The sequence below is a fragment of the Grampus griseus genome, assembly GCF_964374135.1.
Source record: "Grampus griseus genome assembly, chromosome: 19".
Lineage (NCBI taxonomy): Eukaryota > Metazoa > Chordata > Mammalia > Artiodactyla > Delphinidae > Grampus > Grampus griseus.
Genome location: NC_139013.1, coordinates 16,465,420 through 16,479,689, shown reverse-complemented (window position 1 = coordinate 16,479,689; position 14,270 = coordinate 16,465,420). Strand labels below are relative to the sequence as shown.

Below are 14,270 nucleotides of genomic sequence, written 5' to 3'. Positions count from 1 at the left end.
GGGCCGGGGGATCGGGGCCCGGAGGTCCGGACCTGAGCTGTGGGTGCGGGGGCGGACCAAGAGGCCCTGGGGTCGTCGCTGCCCACCTAGAGGGAGCTCTTCGGCGGCTGCGGGGCGGGCGCCGCTGCACGCCGGGCCCGCTCCGCACGCTGAGGAGGCCAAGGGCCCGGGTCTTCCGGGCGTCCCGCGAAGAGCCGTCCCCCGCCTCCCAGGCAGCGCCAATTTGTGGCGGCTCTGGGGTGTGGAAGAGTCCTCGTGTCTTCGCTTCAGAGCGGTTCCCCAGCTTTAACCGGAGGCAGGAGAGGATTGTCTCGAGTCCCTTGGGGATGTTGTGAGTGTTCAATTCGAAGTCCCCCTTAACTCAAATAATATGCAGAGCAGAGGATGGCGGTGGTAACAACCAGGACCTACTGAGGGCTTGTCCCGAGCCCGGCGCTGTCCTGCGCGGTTTACTCGCCTTAACGCACTTAATCTTCACTACCATCATAGGCTTGTAAACGCTGTCTTCACCCCATTTTATTTTTAACAGATAAGAGGAAAAGTGAGGTACTGTGGGGTTTAGTGACTTACCTAGGACTCCTTTGTGGCTCGCGCTCCTCTCTTCTGGCTGGGTGCAATCTGCGTGACAGTCATTGTTATCACCGTAGATTATTTCGTTAAAGGTATTGGTTAGGATTTTAACTTTTGCATTGTTGAACAGTGACGGGAAGCTACTGTAATTCTGAGTCAAGTCATTTCTGTTAATGTAAACTTTTTAGAGATTGGAGTTGTAGCCTGAAATTTGGATGTGAGTTTATAGAATCTTAAGGTGTAGTGGAAACAGGGAATTAAAAAAAAAAAAAAGTAGAGGTGGCCGACTGAACTAATAAATGAGTGACTGGGGGGAAAAGCATTTACGCGTTTTCCATTGGTTTTTATAGGGTTAGTCTTTCCATTCAGTTCTGTATCCCAAATATGAATGTGGCATAGCTAATACCTACTAATACTTCTTCAAAAGGATCATTTTGTAATAGACAAGGCAGTGAATTTGGGCACCTGAAAAATAAATGCTGATCCTTTTTTATTTGGTTTAATTTTTGTAGTAAATTTAGAAAGCACAGATAAAAAATGTTAGGTGATTATATGTTTTGGTGATTTTCACCAAAACCATTAGGGTGTTTCACAGTTAGAACATTTGATTACTCTTCATGTAACTTTATTGAAATGGAGTGAAAATGGTTTTAGTTATAATTATTTCTTCTCTTATATTTACTTTGAAGCAGCAATTAGATAAGACTTAAAACGTGAGACTTCTAACCTTGTGTAGAAGCTTCCCTCCACAGCCCTCAAGTAATGATTGTAAATGAAATTGTGTGTGGGTAAAGACTTTTGAATTAAAGAAAGCAGCAAAAATTCAGTAAATCTATTTGGCAAGTATCATTTAAGAAAAAGAACAGGGCACAGTTAGATCTATTATGTTGGATTTGAAAGAGTAATCAGATTGATAGAGAAATGATGGAAATATAATGCATTTTTAGCATCATTTTGTCATCTAAGGAATTTCCTAACATATTTGCCAGTATGATTAAACAAATGAACAAAAAAGCATCCTTTCTAAAATATTTTTGAGAAAGTTGTATCTGAAATTAAATCTTGTTTTGTTTTAATACGCATTAAATTACTTTTATCAATTTAACAACTTTAGTGTATTGGTCAAAAAGCATTTTCTCCCCTAACGTGGCAGATATCAAAACTTCTGGGTTATGGATGCTGAGGATAGGGATACGTATTGCTCAGACATACCAGGAAATTTGTGATTTATCTGGGGTTTATGCATTTGTAGATTGACCTGGATACTATTGATGTCAGCAACCTCAACAGGCAGTTTTTGTTTCAAAAGAAACATGTTGGAAGATCAAAGGCTCAGGTAACTTTGTATTTCTCATATCATTTCTATTTATTCACTTATATTTCTGCCCTTTGGTGGATCTTCTATTTATGGTATTAGGTTAATTTGGACTCTCTAGTAGGAGGGAGAATATGGGGGAAGCCATCTCTTTTTAGCTGAGGGATTATGAAGAATAAGAAGATGTCTAGAAAAGGACAGAAGACTGTGCCATCCTTTCTTATCTACAGAGGAAATAAAAGTGCTCTACCCAATCCTGTAAATGGTGTCCCCTTCTTAAATTTCTGATTGTTTACTTAGAATGAGCCTTGTGTTCCTACATTGCCTAGAGCTTGGCTGCTCCTGTGTTTGTGGGCAAGAGAAGCTACAGCTTATGTCATTGTCCCCTTTAGAAGAAAACAGCCTCCCCTGAGGTTCTAGCCATCCAGATCTTTCTTTAGTTCCTTGAATGTTCCATCTTGATTCAGGGTTTTAAAACATCTTTCTCTTTGCTTTTTCTCCCAGCTTTTTGGGCAAACTTACACTCTTCTCCTTTTCATTTTTCAGATTTTCTCTAGGCATGCTTTCCTGAATCTCTTAGACTAAATCATATCTTCCGCTCATTACAGCCTCTACTTTTTCTGTGTATCATTTGTCATAGTTTGTAGTTAAATTTATCTGGATGGTTATTTGATTAATGTCACTTTTGCTCACCAAGTGCCTTATACAGTTTCTGATATATGGAAGATGCTTAGTAAATATTTGTTGAATGGATGAATGACACTTGGTTACTGCATTTGATATTTTTGCTGAAGCTTGCCATTCATGTACAAGTGTATATAAGTAGGTGAAATAACTATTGTCTGCCATAGATAGATTTCATATTCAGATAGAAATGTTGTAGTAATTTAGTAAATTAGTAATTTAGTGTTGTTTGTTTTTCCAGGTTGCCAAAGAAAGTGTACTGCAGTTTTACCCGAAAGCTAATATCATAGCCTACCATGACAGCATCATGAAGTATGCGCTAATTATTATGTTGCAAAATTGTGTTTGCTGTGAATTTTTACTTAAACCTTTAAAGTATAATACTTTTATTAGCTAAATATATGAACTCAGAGTCATTCTGCTTATTTAAAAATTTTTCTAGAATAATTAAAATGTAGTAGGTTGTGTCCACATAAGTGACATTCTTTTAACAGTTCATATATATATATATGTGTGTGTGTATATATATATGTATATATATATAATTTGAATGATTTAGATAAGAGGTCATTTACTCTAATACTTTCAATAAATAAGTTACTTGGAAACCTAAAAGGACCTTATATTCTTGTTTTAAACAAAGAGATATTCTAAACTATAAGAAATCAATATACATGATGATTCAGACTTTTCTAAATATATTGCTCTCATTCTGATCGATTTCAGCTGTGGCCTTTTTCAGTTTAAAAGGTTCCCTCTCAAAATAATTTGTTTGTTAGGACTGTGACTTCTGTAATATAACACTGGGAATTGTGATGGGGCAGTAGTTTTGATGGTACATAAATATACTCTGATCTCAGTAAAGATAGAGTAAAAATATAATTTTGGAGGCATTGGGGCAAAGGAACCCTGCGTCTAAAATGTCCTTTATCTATAGTTGTTGTCCACAAGTAAGTGGTTTTAAAAATAATGAGTTCTTGTTTGAGGCCTGGATTAGAGAAAGTCTTATGCTTTCTCAGGGAATTTGTGTTTCCAGCTTCCTTTTCATTCTCTGGATGTTTGCTCTACAAGCTTGCCTATAGCCCTACAACCTCCTTACCCTGTGTTGCTTTCCCAGTGCTGCTAAAAGCAGGGACCCTAGGGGCCTGAACCCTGCCTGATCCTGACCATGTGAGGTGAAGCTACAGGCCAGGCAGATCCTGGGAATGTATTCTTTGTATGTTCCCAGGCACTTGCTGCCCCAAGAAGGCCTGGTGGGACTCTCGAAGTCATGCCAGTTTGAGATTCTGCTCTGTGCCCGAGGTAGCTGGCCAAAACAGATGTGTGGTTTAAATCTGTTTCTGGTGTTTGGGGAAAAATCAAACCTATCTATATTGTAGAGACCCCTAATATCAGTTATTTTTGTACTTTTATTACTTTAATGTGCTTTTTAGGACCCTGTATTATACTGTGAAGCTCATGTGTAAGGCCGGTTGTTTTGGTGACCTTTTTTTTTTGTTGTTGTTTTACTTTGTAGCCCTGACTATAATGTGGAATTTTTTCGACAATTTATATTGGTTATGAATGCTTTAGATAACAGAGGTGAGATTATTTTAATACTTTTAATTCTAAGTATTTCCCTTCCTCCATAACAAGGTTGTTTACAAAATTAGTGTTAATTAAAATATTTCCTTATGAGTTAGAACTTAAAAGACCTAAAGGGAAGTAAGATCAGGTTTAAAGCTTGCCAATTGATTGTAATTTTAACTAGAACTAGTGTGAATATAGGGGAAGTTAAAATCATTAAAGAGGATGATGCATAGGTTGCGTGCATGTATATTTGTTTCAGATTATCCCAGCACTTAAGCACAGTGTGACTTCCTTCGTGTATGTGGAGATCTAAGAAATATCAGTGCCCAAATTTCACCCAAAACCAGTTGAGTCAAACTCTGTAAATGGGACCTAAAGATCATATTTTTTCACAGTTCCCCAGATGATCTAAAGGGCAATGAAGGCTGAAAACCACTGTTTTGAGAGTAAGGCAATAGGATGTCAAAGTTAGCATAGAAGTCATGGCTCTTGAATTATTTTGGGTATATCTGGTGCTGCAATATATCAGACTGGATCCTATTACGTGTACACATTTTGGACCATTTAAACTTTACACAAGTTGGTGATATTTCATATAATCAAGAATCATATAGCCAGTTATTGTTAACAAATCTTTGTGTCTGGAATGTGGGGTGAAAATAACTTAAAATACTCTTTCTGTAACTACTTCCACATGTAAAAGTACATCTGTCAAATGAGTTTGTAACAATTTGGGGCCAGAAATATCAAAAGAAAAAACATACAAAGTAGCATTAGAAAGAGGGTAACTCTTTTAACCAGACTCATCTTTTTTCCCCTCACCTTAAACTGCCTTAATAGTTCCAAGTTGGGACTTCCCTGGTGGTCCAGTGGTTGAGACTCTTGAGTTTCTACTGCAGGTGGCGTGGGTTTGATCCTTGGTCGGGGAACTAATACCCTGCATGCCGTGAGGCAAAAAAAAAAAAAAAGATAAATAGTTCCAAGGTTGATATTCCACATTCTCCATTTACTTCCATGTATTACCTGATAATTTTATTGGAATAAGAGCAAGTTAAGGGGTTGGAAAACGTTGAAACAATGTTTTAGCCATATTTAATAGAAGTAGGTACAGCAATAGAGGAGGAAGGTGGCACTTCGGTATTAAAAAGTAATATATAGGGGTGCTTCTCCTACAGTAAATTTGTGATATAAATTCCTTACCTTTGAAATTTTGTTGAATGTCTCTTAAATGTCTATAACAGTTGTATTACTCTGGTCATAGCTAAGAAAGTTGTACATGAAATAAAAACAATAAAAAATGGTTTGGGTAAATTTCATCCTAATTAAAGGTAACTACATAATTTCTTTTTTCTTTTTTTTCTTTTTTTTGGTAAACTCCTGTTAACTAGTATTTTTCTTCCAGCTGCCCGAAACCATGTTAATAGAATGTGTCTAGCAGCTGATGTCCCTCTTATTGAGAGTGGAACTGCTGGTTATCTTGGGCAAGTAACCACTATCAAAAAGGTAAAGTACTTTTTTTGGTTTGGTTTGTTTTGGTTTGTTTTTTGCTTCCCAAATATTTATTTGGGACCTTAAGGAGGGAAGAAGTAAACTTTGGATCTTTTAGCTCTGTGCAAAGATCTTTTAGCTCTGTGCTATTTTGTTTCATGTAGCTTATATATTAAAATCCTTAGGCTGGCAAGCATAATAAACTTGCCTTTTTAAATTCTTAGTAGCCATGAGACTACATGTCATGTTGTAGTTGATATATGGTAAACCAGCCTTCTGAAAAGTTACTTGTCTAAAGTCTGGATTTATAGATCTGAAGAGTACTTTGAAAAAAATTTTTGGAGTGTTTGTGAGTACTGACATTTCAAATATTTAGATAAAACTAGAGAATAAGAACAAATACGTGTGTGTTCATAAACCCAGTTTTATATAATCTCAGCATTGTTATTCATTTGCTGCTCAAATCTTTTTTCTTTGAATTCTTTTAAGAAATTAAACATAGATACGTTTGAAGACTCATTTTGCAGGTTTTGAAACTAAAAGGAATTAAACTCTACTTGAAATTTGGTATTTTTGTCTGCTCTTTGGCAGTTTTTCCATATTGAAAATTGTGGCTGTGCTTCAGTTTTTACTGTTTAATATTACTCTTCGAAAGCTTAATTTATATCATTCTACAAAGACTTATAAATATCAGTTTATGAGGGGTGACTGCTTGCCATATCGCTGCCCCCAAGAAAGCATATTGGAAGGACACCAGAAATGGCATTACGGAGAAAACACTTCATCTGCTGCAATTTATATTAAAATATTATTTGCAGGTTTGGGGTCTTTACCATGATCCTGAGACACTAGTGTGTGTTAAGACTGAGATTGAGAATTGCCAAGATAAAGAATATTCTAAGTTTTAGAAAATTATCTCAGGTGCCGTGGACTTCTTTGAAGGATTCCTTACAGTATAACTTTAAACATAACCCTTTAGCAACGAAATGAAGAGTATTTGGTTTGGTAATACTTAGGATTTTTCCATGTATCTGGATAGATCTGGAAATTAGTGCTTTAAATTCACTTAATCTTCAGGAGCTTATAAGGTAAATCTATAAATAATATTTAAATAACTGAGTTTCACAACTTTGAGAGATAATTGGTTGGAAAGTTATTTGTCTTTCCCCGTCTGTTTAGTGTGATCAAGGTAAACTTGTATTTTCTCCTCACCGGGCCAGGAATCAGAGAAGTCCTGGCTTAGTCTTAGCTGTGACTATGGTAGATTCAATTAACTTTTATGTTGTAGTTCCTTATCTGTAAAGTAAGGATTTTTGAGTCACTAATATTTTAAAATTTTCTTGACAGTTGGAATATAGATGAATGAAATGTTTATGATTATATTACAATATTGAGAAGCCACTATGATGGGATAAATGTTTTTCTCATGTCCTGACTTTGCAGGGTGTGACTGAGTGTTACGAATGTCATCCCAAACCAACCCAGAGAACTTTTCCTGGCTGTACAATTCGTAACACACCTTCAGAACCTATTCATTGCATCGTTTGGGCAAAATATTTGTTCAAGTAAGAGTATATATATTTCTGGGCATATTTTTAGTACTGATAATGGACAGTGGGGTCATTCTTATTTAAATACCTTGGAGAAATTGTACTTATGATGATGAAGCTTAGTCTGACTGGAGACAGGCATGTAACTAAATAAATACAAATCTATGTATTTGGAAATACTAAAACATACTTAGAAGTAACTCATTGGTTAAAAAAGAAATAATGGAAGTTGAAAATACTTCGTAATAATACTGAAAATACTACATGTGGAACTTGTAAGATACATTGAATGTGGTAGTTGGAAGAAAAGATACAGGCTTACACATATGAAGAGAGGTGAACATTAATGAGCAAAGCATCCAACTTATGTTAGAAAAAGAACAACATAAAGTCAAAAAAATTAGAAGGAACGGTATAATTGAGGTAAGAGCAAAAAATAAGTTGGCAAGTTTGATCATAAGAAGGAGAGGGGGATAGTTAACTAAGTGGGGAATATAATCTCAACACAGATTAGAATAATAAGGGGGAAAAAAGGGATGATAATAAAAGATTATGCCGCTACATATTCCCCCCACCCCCAGCTGCGGTGGGTCTTTGTTGCGGCATGCAGAAGCCTCTGCTGTGGCATGCAGGCTCTCTAGTTGTGGCCCTCATACTCGGGCTGCGTGTGGGCTTAGTTCCCTGACCAAGGGTGGAACCCGCATCCCCTGCATTGGAAGGTGGATTCTTAAGCACTAGACCAGCAGGGAAGTCCCTATGTCAGTACATTTTAAAAACTTAATGATTGGATAAATTCATTTTAAAAACTTAGAAAACTGACTCAAAAAGAAATAAAAGGCTCCCTAGGGAAATTTAATCAGTGGTTTAAATTTCTCTGACTGATGCACCAAACCTATGTGAATTTATAGGTGATTTCCACTAAATTTGCAAGGGATATATCATTCTAATCTTATATAAAGTTTCAGAGAAACTTTTTTAAAAAATGGAATACTTCATGTTTTGGGGCTATCATATCTTTTTTTTTGCGGTACGCAGGCCTCTCACTGTTGTGGCCTCTCCCGTTGGCGGAGCACAGGCTCCGGATGCGCAGGCTCAGCGGCCATGGCTCGTGGGCCTAGCCACTCGGCGTCATGTGGGATCTTCCCGGACCGCACGAACCCGTGTCCCCTGCATCGGCAGGCGGACTCTCAACCACTGGGCCACCAGGGAAGCCCCCAGGGGCTATCATATCTTTGATAGCAAAACCAGTTAAGGCTGGGGACTTCTCTGGTGGTCCACTGGGTAAGACTATGCTCTCCTAATGCAGGGGGCCCAGGTTCGATCCTGGGTCAGGGAACTAGATCCTGCATGCATGCTGCAACTAAGAGTCCGCATGCCACAACTAAGACCAGGCACTGCATGCATGCATGCATGAATAAATAAATAACCTCTTCTTTTTTAAGAGAGGGCATTTTGTTATTTATTTATTTACTTATGTATTTATTTACTTTTGGCTGCATTGGGTCTTCGTTGCTGCACGCAGGCTTTCTCTAGTTGCGGCGAGCAGGGGCTGCTGTTTGTTGTGGTGTGCGGTCTTATTGTAGTGGCTTCTCTTGTTGTGGAGCATGGGCTCTAGGTGCGCGGGCTTTAGTAGTTGTGGCTCGCAGGCTCAGTAGTTGTGACTCGTGGGCTCTAGAGCGCAGGCTCAGTAGTTGTGGTGCACAGGCTTCCTGGATCTGCGGCATGTGGGATCTTCCCAGACCAGGGCTCGAACCCGTGACCCCTGCATTGGCAGGCGGGTTCTTAACCACTGTGCCACCAGGGATGTCCTACATACATTATTTAAAAAACAAAACAGTTAAGGCTGTTATAAGAGGAAAATTGCGAGACATTCTCATTCATAAATGTAGATGAAAAAATCCTATACAAAACATTAGCATACAAATCTAGAATGGTGTAAAACAAAAGTATACCATAACCAAGCTGTATTTATTCCAGGAATGCAAGCATGGTTTAACACTAGAAAAATCTATAAATGGCATTTACTTCATTAAGAATTTAAAGAGAAACTATATAATCTTCATAGATGTCGAATAAGCATTTGGTAAAATTTAGCAAACACCTTTTCATGACAAAAATTCTTAGTAAACTAGGAAGAGAACTTGATCAACCTGATAAAAAATATTTTCTAGAAATCTACAGCAAACATTAGTTTTCTTTATTTTTTGATTAAGGTATAATCACTCAGAAAAGTACACATATAATAGTATAACAACAAAATTTCACAAGAAATACACTTGCAAGCTTTATTTACTTGGCAAACATTTTTTTTCTGTTTTAATAGACTTTTTAGAACAGCTTCAGATTTACAGAACGATTGAGAAGATAGCACAGAGTTCCCACACCCAGTTTCCTGTTACTAACATCTTAGTATGACGTACATAACAATGAGCCAATATTGATACATTATTTATTAACCAAAGTCCATAGTTTATTTAAATCTCCTTAGTTTTTGCCCAATGTCTTTTTTTCTGTTCCAGGATACCCCATTATAGTTAGTTATATCTTTAGGCCCACCTTAAGGGGGCTGTGACAGTTTCTTAAGACTTTGCTTGTTTTTGATGACCTTGTTAGTTTTGAAGAGTACTGGTCAGGTTTTTTTTTGGCTGCATTGGGTCTTCGTTGCTGCGTGCAGGCTTTCTCTAGTTGCAGCGAGTGGGTGCTGCTCTTCATTGTGGTGCACAGGCTTCTCATTGCGGTGGCTTCTTGTTGCGGAGCATGGGCTCTAGGCACGCAGGCTCAGTAGTTGCGGTGCGCGGGCTCTGGGGTGCAGGCTCAGTAGTTGTGACGCACGGGCTTAGTTGCTCCACAGCACGTGGGATCTTCCCGGACCAGGGATTGAACCTGTGTCCCCCTGCATTGGCAGGCGGATTCTTAACCACTGCACCACCAGGGAAGTCCCTGGTCAGGTATTTTTTAGGATGCCCCACTGTCGGAATTTGTCTGATGTTTTTCTCTTGATGATACTGTGGTTATGGATTTTTGGGAGAAAGATCACAGAGGTAAAGTGCCATTTTCATCATATCATATGAAGGGTACATGTTGTCAACATGTTTTATGACTATTAATGTAGGCCTTGATTACTTTAAGGTAGTGTTTGTTTTCTCCACTGTAAAGTTACTCTCTCCCCCTTCTATATTGTCCTGTCTCTTCTCACCCATTTATTGATATCAGTGTGGACTCATTGATATTGAATATGGTTTCGGTTATAATCTTATACTGTTTTATTTTGTTGCTCAAATTGTTCCAGCTTTGGCCACTGGGAGCTCTTCAGTTGGCTTTGTGCTCTTTGATATACTGCCATCAATGTGTGGGGGTTTTTTGGAGCAATTCCTTACTTTCTGGTACTACAAGATGCTCCACGCTCATCTTTTATGTTTCCTGCTTCAGCCCTAGAATTAGACATTTCTTCAAGGAGCCCGGGTTCCTTTAATTGAAGAATGATACTAGCAACCAAGATGCAAGTGCTTAGGCATAGTTCTGGGGTGCCATTTCTTTTAGGCCCTCTTAGCTGACAGAGCAAAAAATATGTTTATACTAATTTGTATATATAAAATATTGATATGATTCAATGCAATTCTAATTAAAATCTCATCAGGGATTTTATTGGAACTTGTTCAGCTGATTCTGAAATTTATATGGAAGAATAAAGCCTAAGCAGAACCACAAAACACTCTTGGAAAAGAGTAAGTTGAGGGGACTTGCTCTAACAGATTTCAAGATTTAATATAAGGTAAAAATAATTTAGTGAGTTGCTGGTGCAGGGATAGAAAAACAGACTGTAACTGAGGTTGCACAGTAGATCCCAGATGAAAGAAGGGACTAAATAGAAGGGAAGGCAGTTCACTACCAATGTGGAAAAAAATTGTATTCTCTACTTCAAACGATATGTGTAAATTAACAATATATAGAAATTAAGTCCAAGTGGATTAATTATTCAGATGTGAAAGACAAAACTTTAAATTTTTCTAATATAGAAGAAAATCTTTATCTTTGGGGTTAAGGAACAATTTCTCAAGATACAGAAGTGTTAATTATAAAATAAAGGATTGATACATTCAAATTCATTTAGTGTTTCGTCATCAAGAGACATTAAATGATGTATAAATAATAAGCTGTTATATGGGATGAAATAGCTGTAACATATAAGCAACTAAAACTGTGATCTGGAATATATTCCTGTAATCAATAGGAAAAAGACAACCTGACAAAATAATACTAACAGACATTTTTTCACTTAAAGGGAAACCCAAATAGGCAATAAGCAAATGAAGATAGTGTTTAACTTTATGATTGACTTGCAAAATCATGAATAAACCCACAGTAACATACTATTTTATACTTGCTAGTTTGGCGCAGAACATTAGGTGCGGAGAGGAAGTAAGTCGATAGGAACTCTTATATGCCGTTGTGGGGCTGTATTTTGGGGCACAGCCAGTGTGGGAAACAAATGGCCATTTTCTTGTAAAGTGTATCAGGATCTTTGAGATTTTTACTGTGCAAAGGATTTCTTTAAGATAGCTTTATTATCAGACTTCCCTGGTGGTCCAGTGGTTAAGACTCCGTACTTCCCATGTAGTGGGCACAGGTTCGATCCCTGGTCGGGGAAGTTCCGCGTGTTGCAGCCAAAAAAAAAAAAAAAAAACATAGCTTTTTAAGATAGCTTTATTTTAAGCTACGTGCTTGAGGAATGGTTGGAAAGTTATTAAACAATTCTTAGGATAACTTGCTTAACGAAAGAGAATTTCAGCTTAATGCTTTTCTGTTATTTCTTATAAAAGAAAACCATCTTATTCACTGCTGAGTTTCTTGCACCTAGACCAGTGCCTCGCACATAATAGGTGGGTCAGTATTTGTTTAACGGCTAGCTGCAGGTATACTTCACAATTATTATTCTGGCAGTGGAATATTATCCATGTTGGAATGTAAAAGCTGCTCACGTGTCTCTTGATCAAAGATTTTAACATAGGAATTTGCAGAGCCTAGCTGGCAGAAGTGAACCTAGGTCTACTAAAATGTAGCCTTGCCTGTGTTGTGGTTGAAATGAGAATGCAAGCAGTTTTGTTTTGTTTTTTTTTTATTTAGTTAGTTTTGGCTACGTTGGGTCTTCGTTGCTGCGTGCAGGCTTTCTCTAGTTGTGGCGAGCGGGGCTACTCTTTGTTGTGGTGCGTGGGCTTCTCATTGCGGTAGCTTCTCTTCTGGCGGAGCATGGGCTCTAGGCGTGTGGGCTTCAGTAGTTGTGGCACACGGGCTCAGTACTTGTGGCTCGTGGGCTCTAGAGCACAGGCTCAGTATGGGCGCATGAGCTTAGTTGCTCTGCAGCATGTGGGATCTTCCCAGACCAAGGCTCAAACCCGTGTCCCCTGCATTGGCAGGCAGATTCTTAACCACTGTGCCACCAGGGAAGTCCCTGCAAGCTGTTTTAAACAGAATGTTTTAATACTTTTAAGTTTATGGAACATAATTTGTCAGTTGTTTATTTTTCATCCCTACTAAAGATTTGAGATAACTAAATTTGTTGTTTTTGAGAAAAGTAGGAAAAGTTAACCTTTGTTCAGAGTATTTTGTTGTACATAAATATTTACTATTCTTAAATTATAGCCAGTTGTTTGGGGAAGAGGATGCTGATCAAGAAGTGTCTCCTGACAGAGCTGACCCTGAAGCTTCCTGTGAGTAAACCAGTTGGGGTATATTTTCTTATTGGTGAGCACTATCTTTATTTTGCTAATTTAATATTGATAGCTTAATGCGGGGGGAAATAATTGCTGTTATGTGCTAGATAATATGTATTTAAGATGTGTTTTTAAAAATGGGTACTGCCATTTTACTTGTGAGGAAACAGTGTTCAGGGAAATTTTACAAATCTAGTAAATAGAGCCAGGAGTTGTTCCCAGATCTGATTATAGGTCTGTACTTGGAACTGCTCTACATATGGCCTTCAGAAACTGAGGCAGAAAAAGATGGTGATGAGCATGTTATAATTCTGTCTCCTTGAACTCAGAATGTGTCAGATGCTGGTGACCTCCATGAGTGACTCTTTTTTCCCCTAAGGGTAGATGAGAGCTTAGTTCTATACTAACTACAGTTGAAAATAAAATGGTGTTTGTTTTGTAGGGGAACCAATGGAAGCCGAAGCCAGAGCCAGAGCATCTAATGAAGATGGTGACATTAAACGTATTTCCACCAAGGAATGGGCTAAATCAACTGGATATGATCCAGTTAAACTTTTTACCAAGGTTAGGTTTACTTTTTTTTATAATTGTAGATAGATTTTTGTTACTCTGTTTTAAACTAGTACATGATTGAATTACACTTCTTTTTATGCCTACTGCTGTCTTAGTGAATTCATTGATGCAGGTGGGATAAACAAGTTTGAGATTTTAACATCAATACTAAATCAGTATAGCATCTTTATAGAAGGTAAAATACAGCGGCTTGCTTATTCACTCTTGGTTGTCTTTCCGTCCCTCAATTTCACTGAACTTCTTGATTTTCTTTATATAACTGACTTTTGGTTCCTGCTGTTTCTCGTCTTATATCCCTTTGCTGCTCAAATCTTCTATTGAGAGTTTGGGTGACATGTTCTAAATTGCTCTTGAATCCCTAAGCCTGTGTTCTTGGGTGAATTCCTCTTCATTTTATATATTGTTTGCTCAGTATTTTTAGAGAAATCTGTAAGATTGCTTTAATTAGGTCTACCTAATTATGGCTCAGCTAGGCCCCCAGATCTGTGTTTTTAAAAGTCTTTTCTCTTTTCCCTGCTTCTTTTTTTTTTTTAATTAAAAAAATTTTTTTTGGCGGGGGGTGCTTCCCTGGTGGCGCAGTGGTTGAGAGTCTGCCTGCCGATGCAGGGGACACAGGTTCGTGCCCCGGTCCGGGAAGATCCCACATGCTGTGGAGCGGCTAGGCCCGTGAGCCATGGCCGCTGAGCCTGCGCGTCCGGAGCCTGTGCTCCGCAGCGGGAGAGGCCACAACAGTGAGAGACCCGCGTACCGCAAAAAAAAAAAAAAAAAAATTTTTTTTAATTGGAATATAGTTGATTTACAGTGTTGTGT

At 38.1% G+C, this 14,270-nt stretch overlaps 1 protein-coding gene across 3 annotated transcripts in view; it reads left to right on the top strand.

The window, feature by feature from the left end:
- The window catches only part of UBA2 (ubiquitin like modifier activating enzyme 2), a 31,702-nt gene that overhangs the window by 225 nt on the left and 17,207 nt on the right, over positions 1–14,270 (top strand). Inside the window, exons 1-8 of one of the 3 annotated variants that reach the window (XM_082677355.1) lie at positions 536–662; positions 1,823–1,906; positions 2,811–2,881; positions 4,086–4,150; positions 5,541–5,641; positions 7,070–7,191; positions 12,817–12,884; positions 13,330–13,451. In XM_082677355.1, the coding sequence (XP_082533481.1) occupies positions 2,877–2,881; positions 4,086–4,150; positions 5,541–5,641; positions 7,070–7,191; positions 12,817–12,884; positions 13,330–13,451 (483 nt within the window). In that variant the 5' untranslated portion in view covers positions 536–662; positions 1,823–1,906; positions 2,811–2,876. Of the gene's footprint in view, positions 1–535; positions 663–1,822; positions 1,907–2,810; positions 2,882–4,085; positions 4,151–5,540; positions 5,642–7,069; positions 7,192–12,816; positions 12,885–13,329; positions 13,452–14,270 lie in introns of those variants that run through there. The other 2 variants (XM_082677354.1, XM_082677356.1) reach the window with 2 other exon arrangements.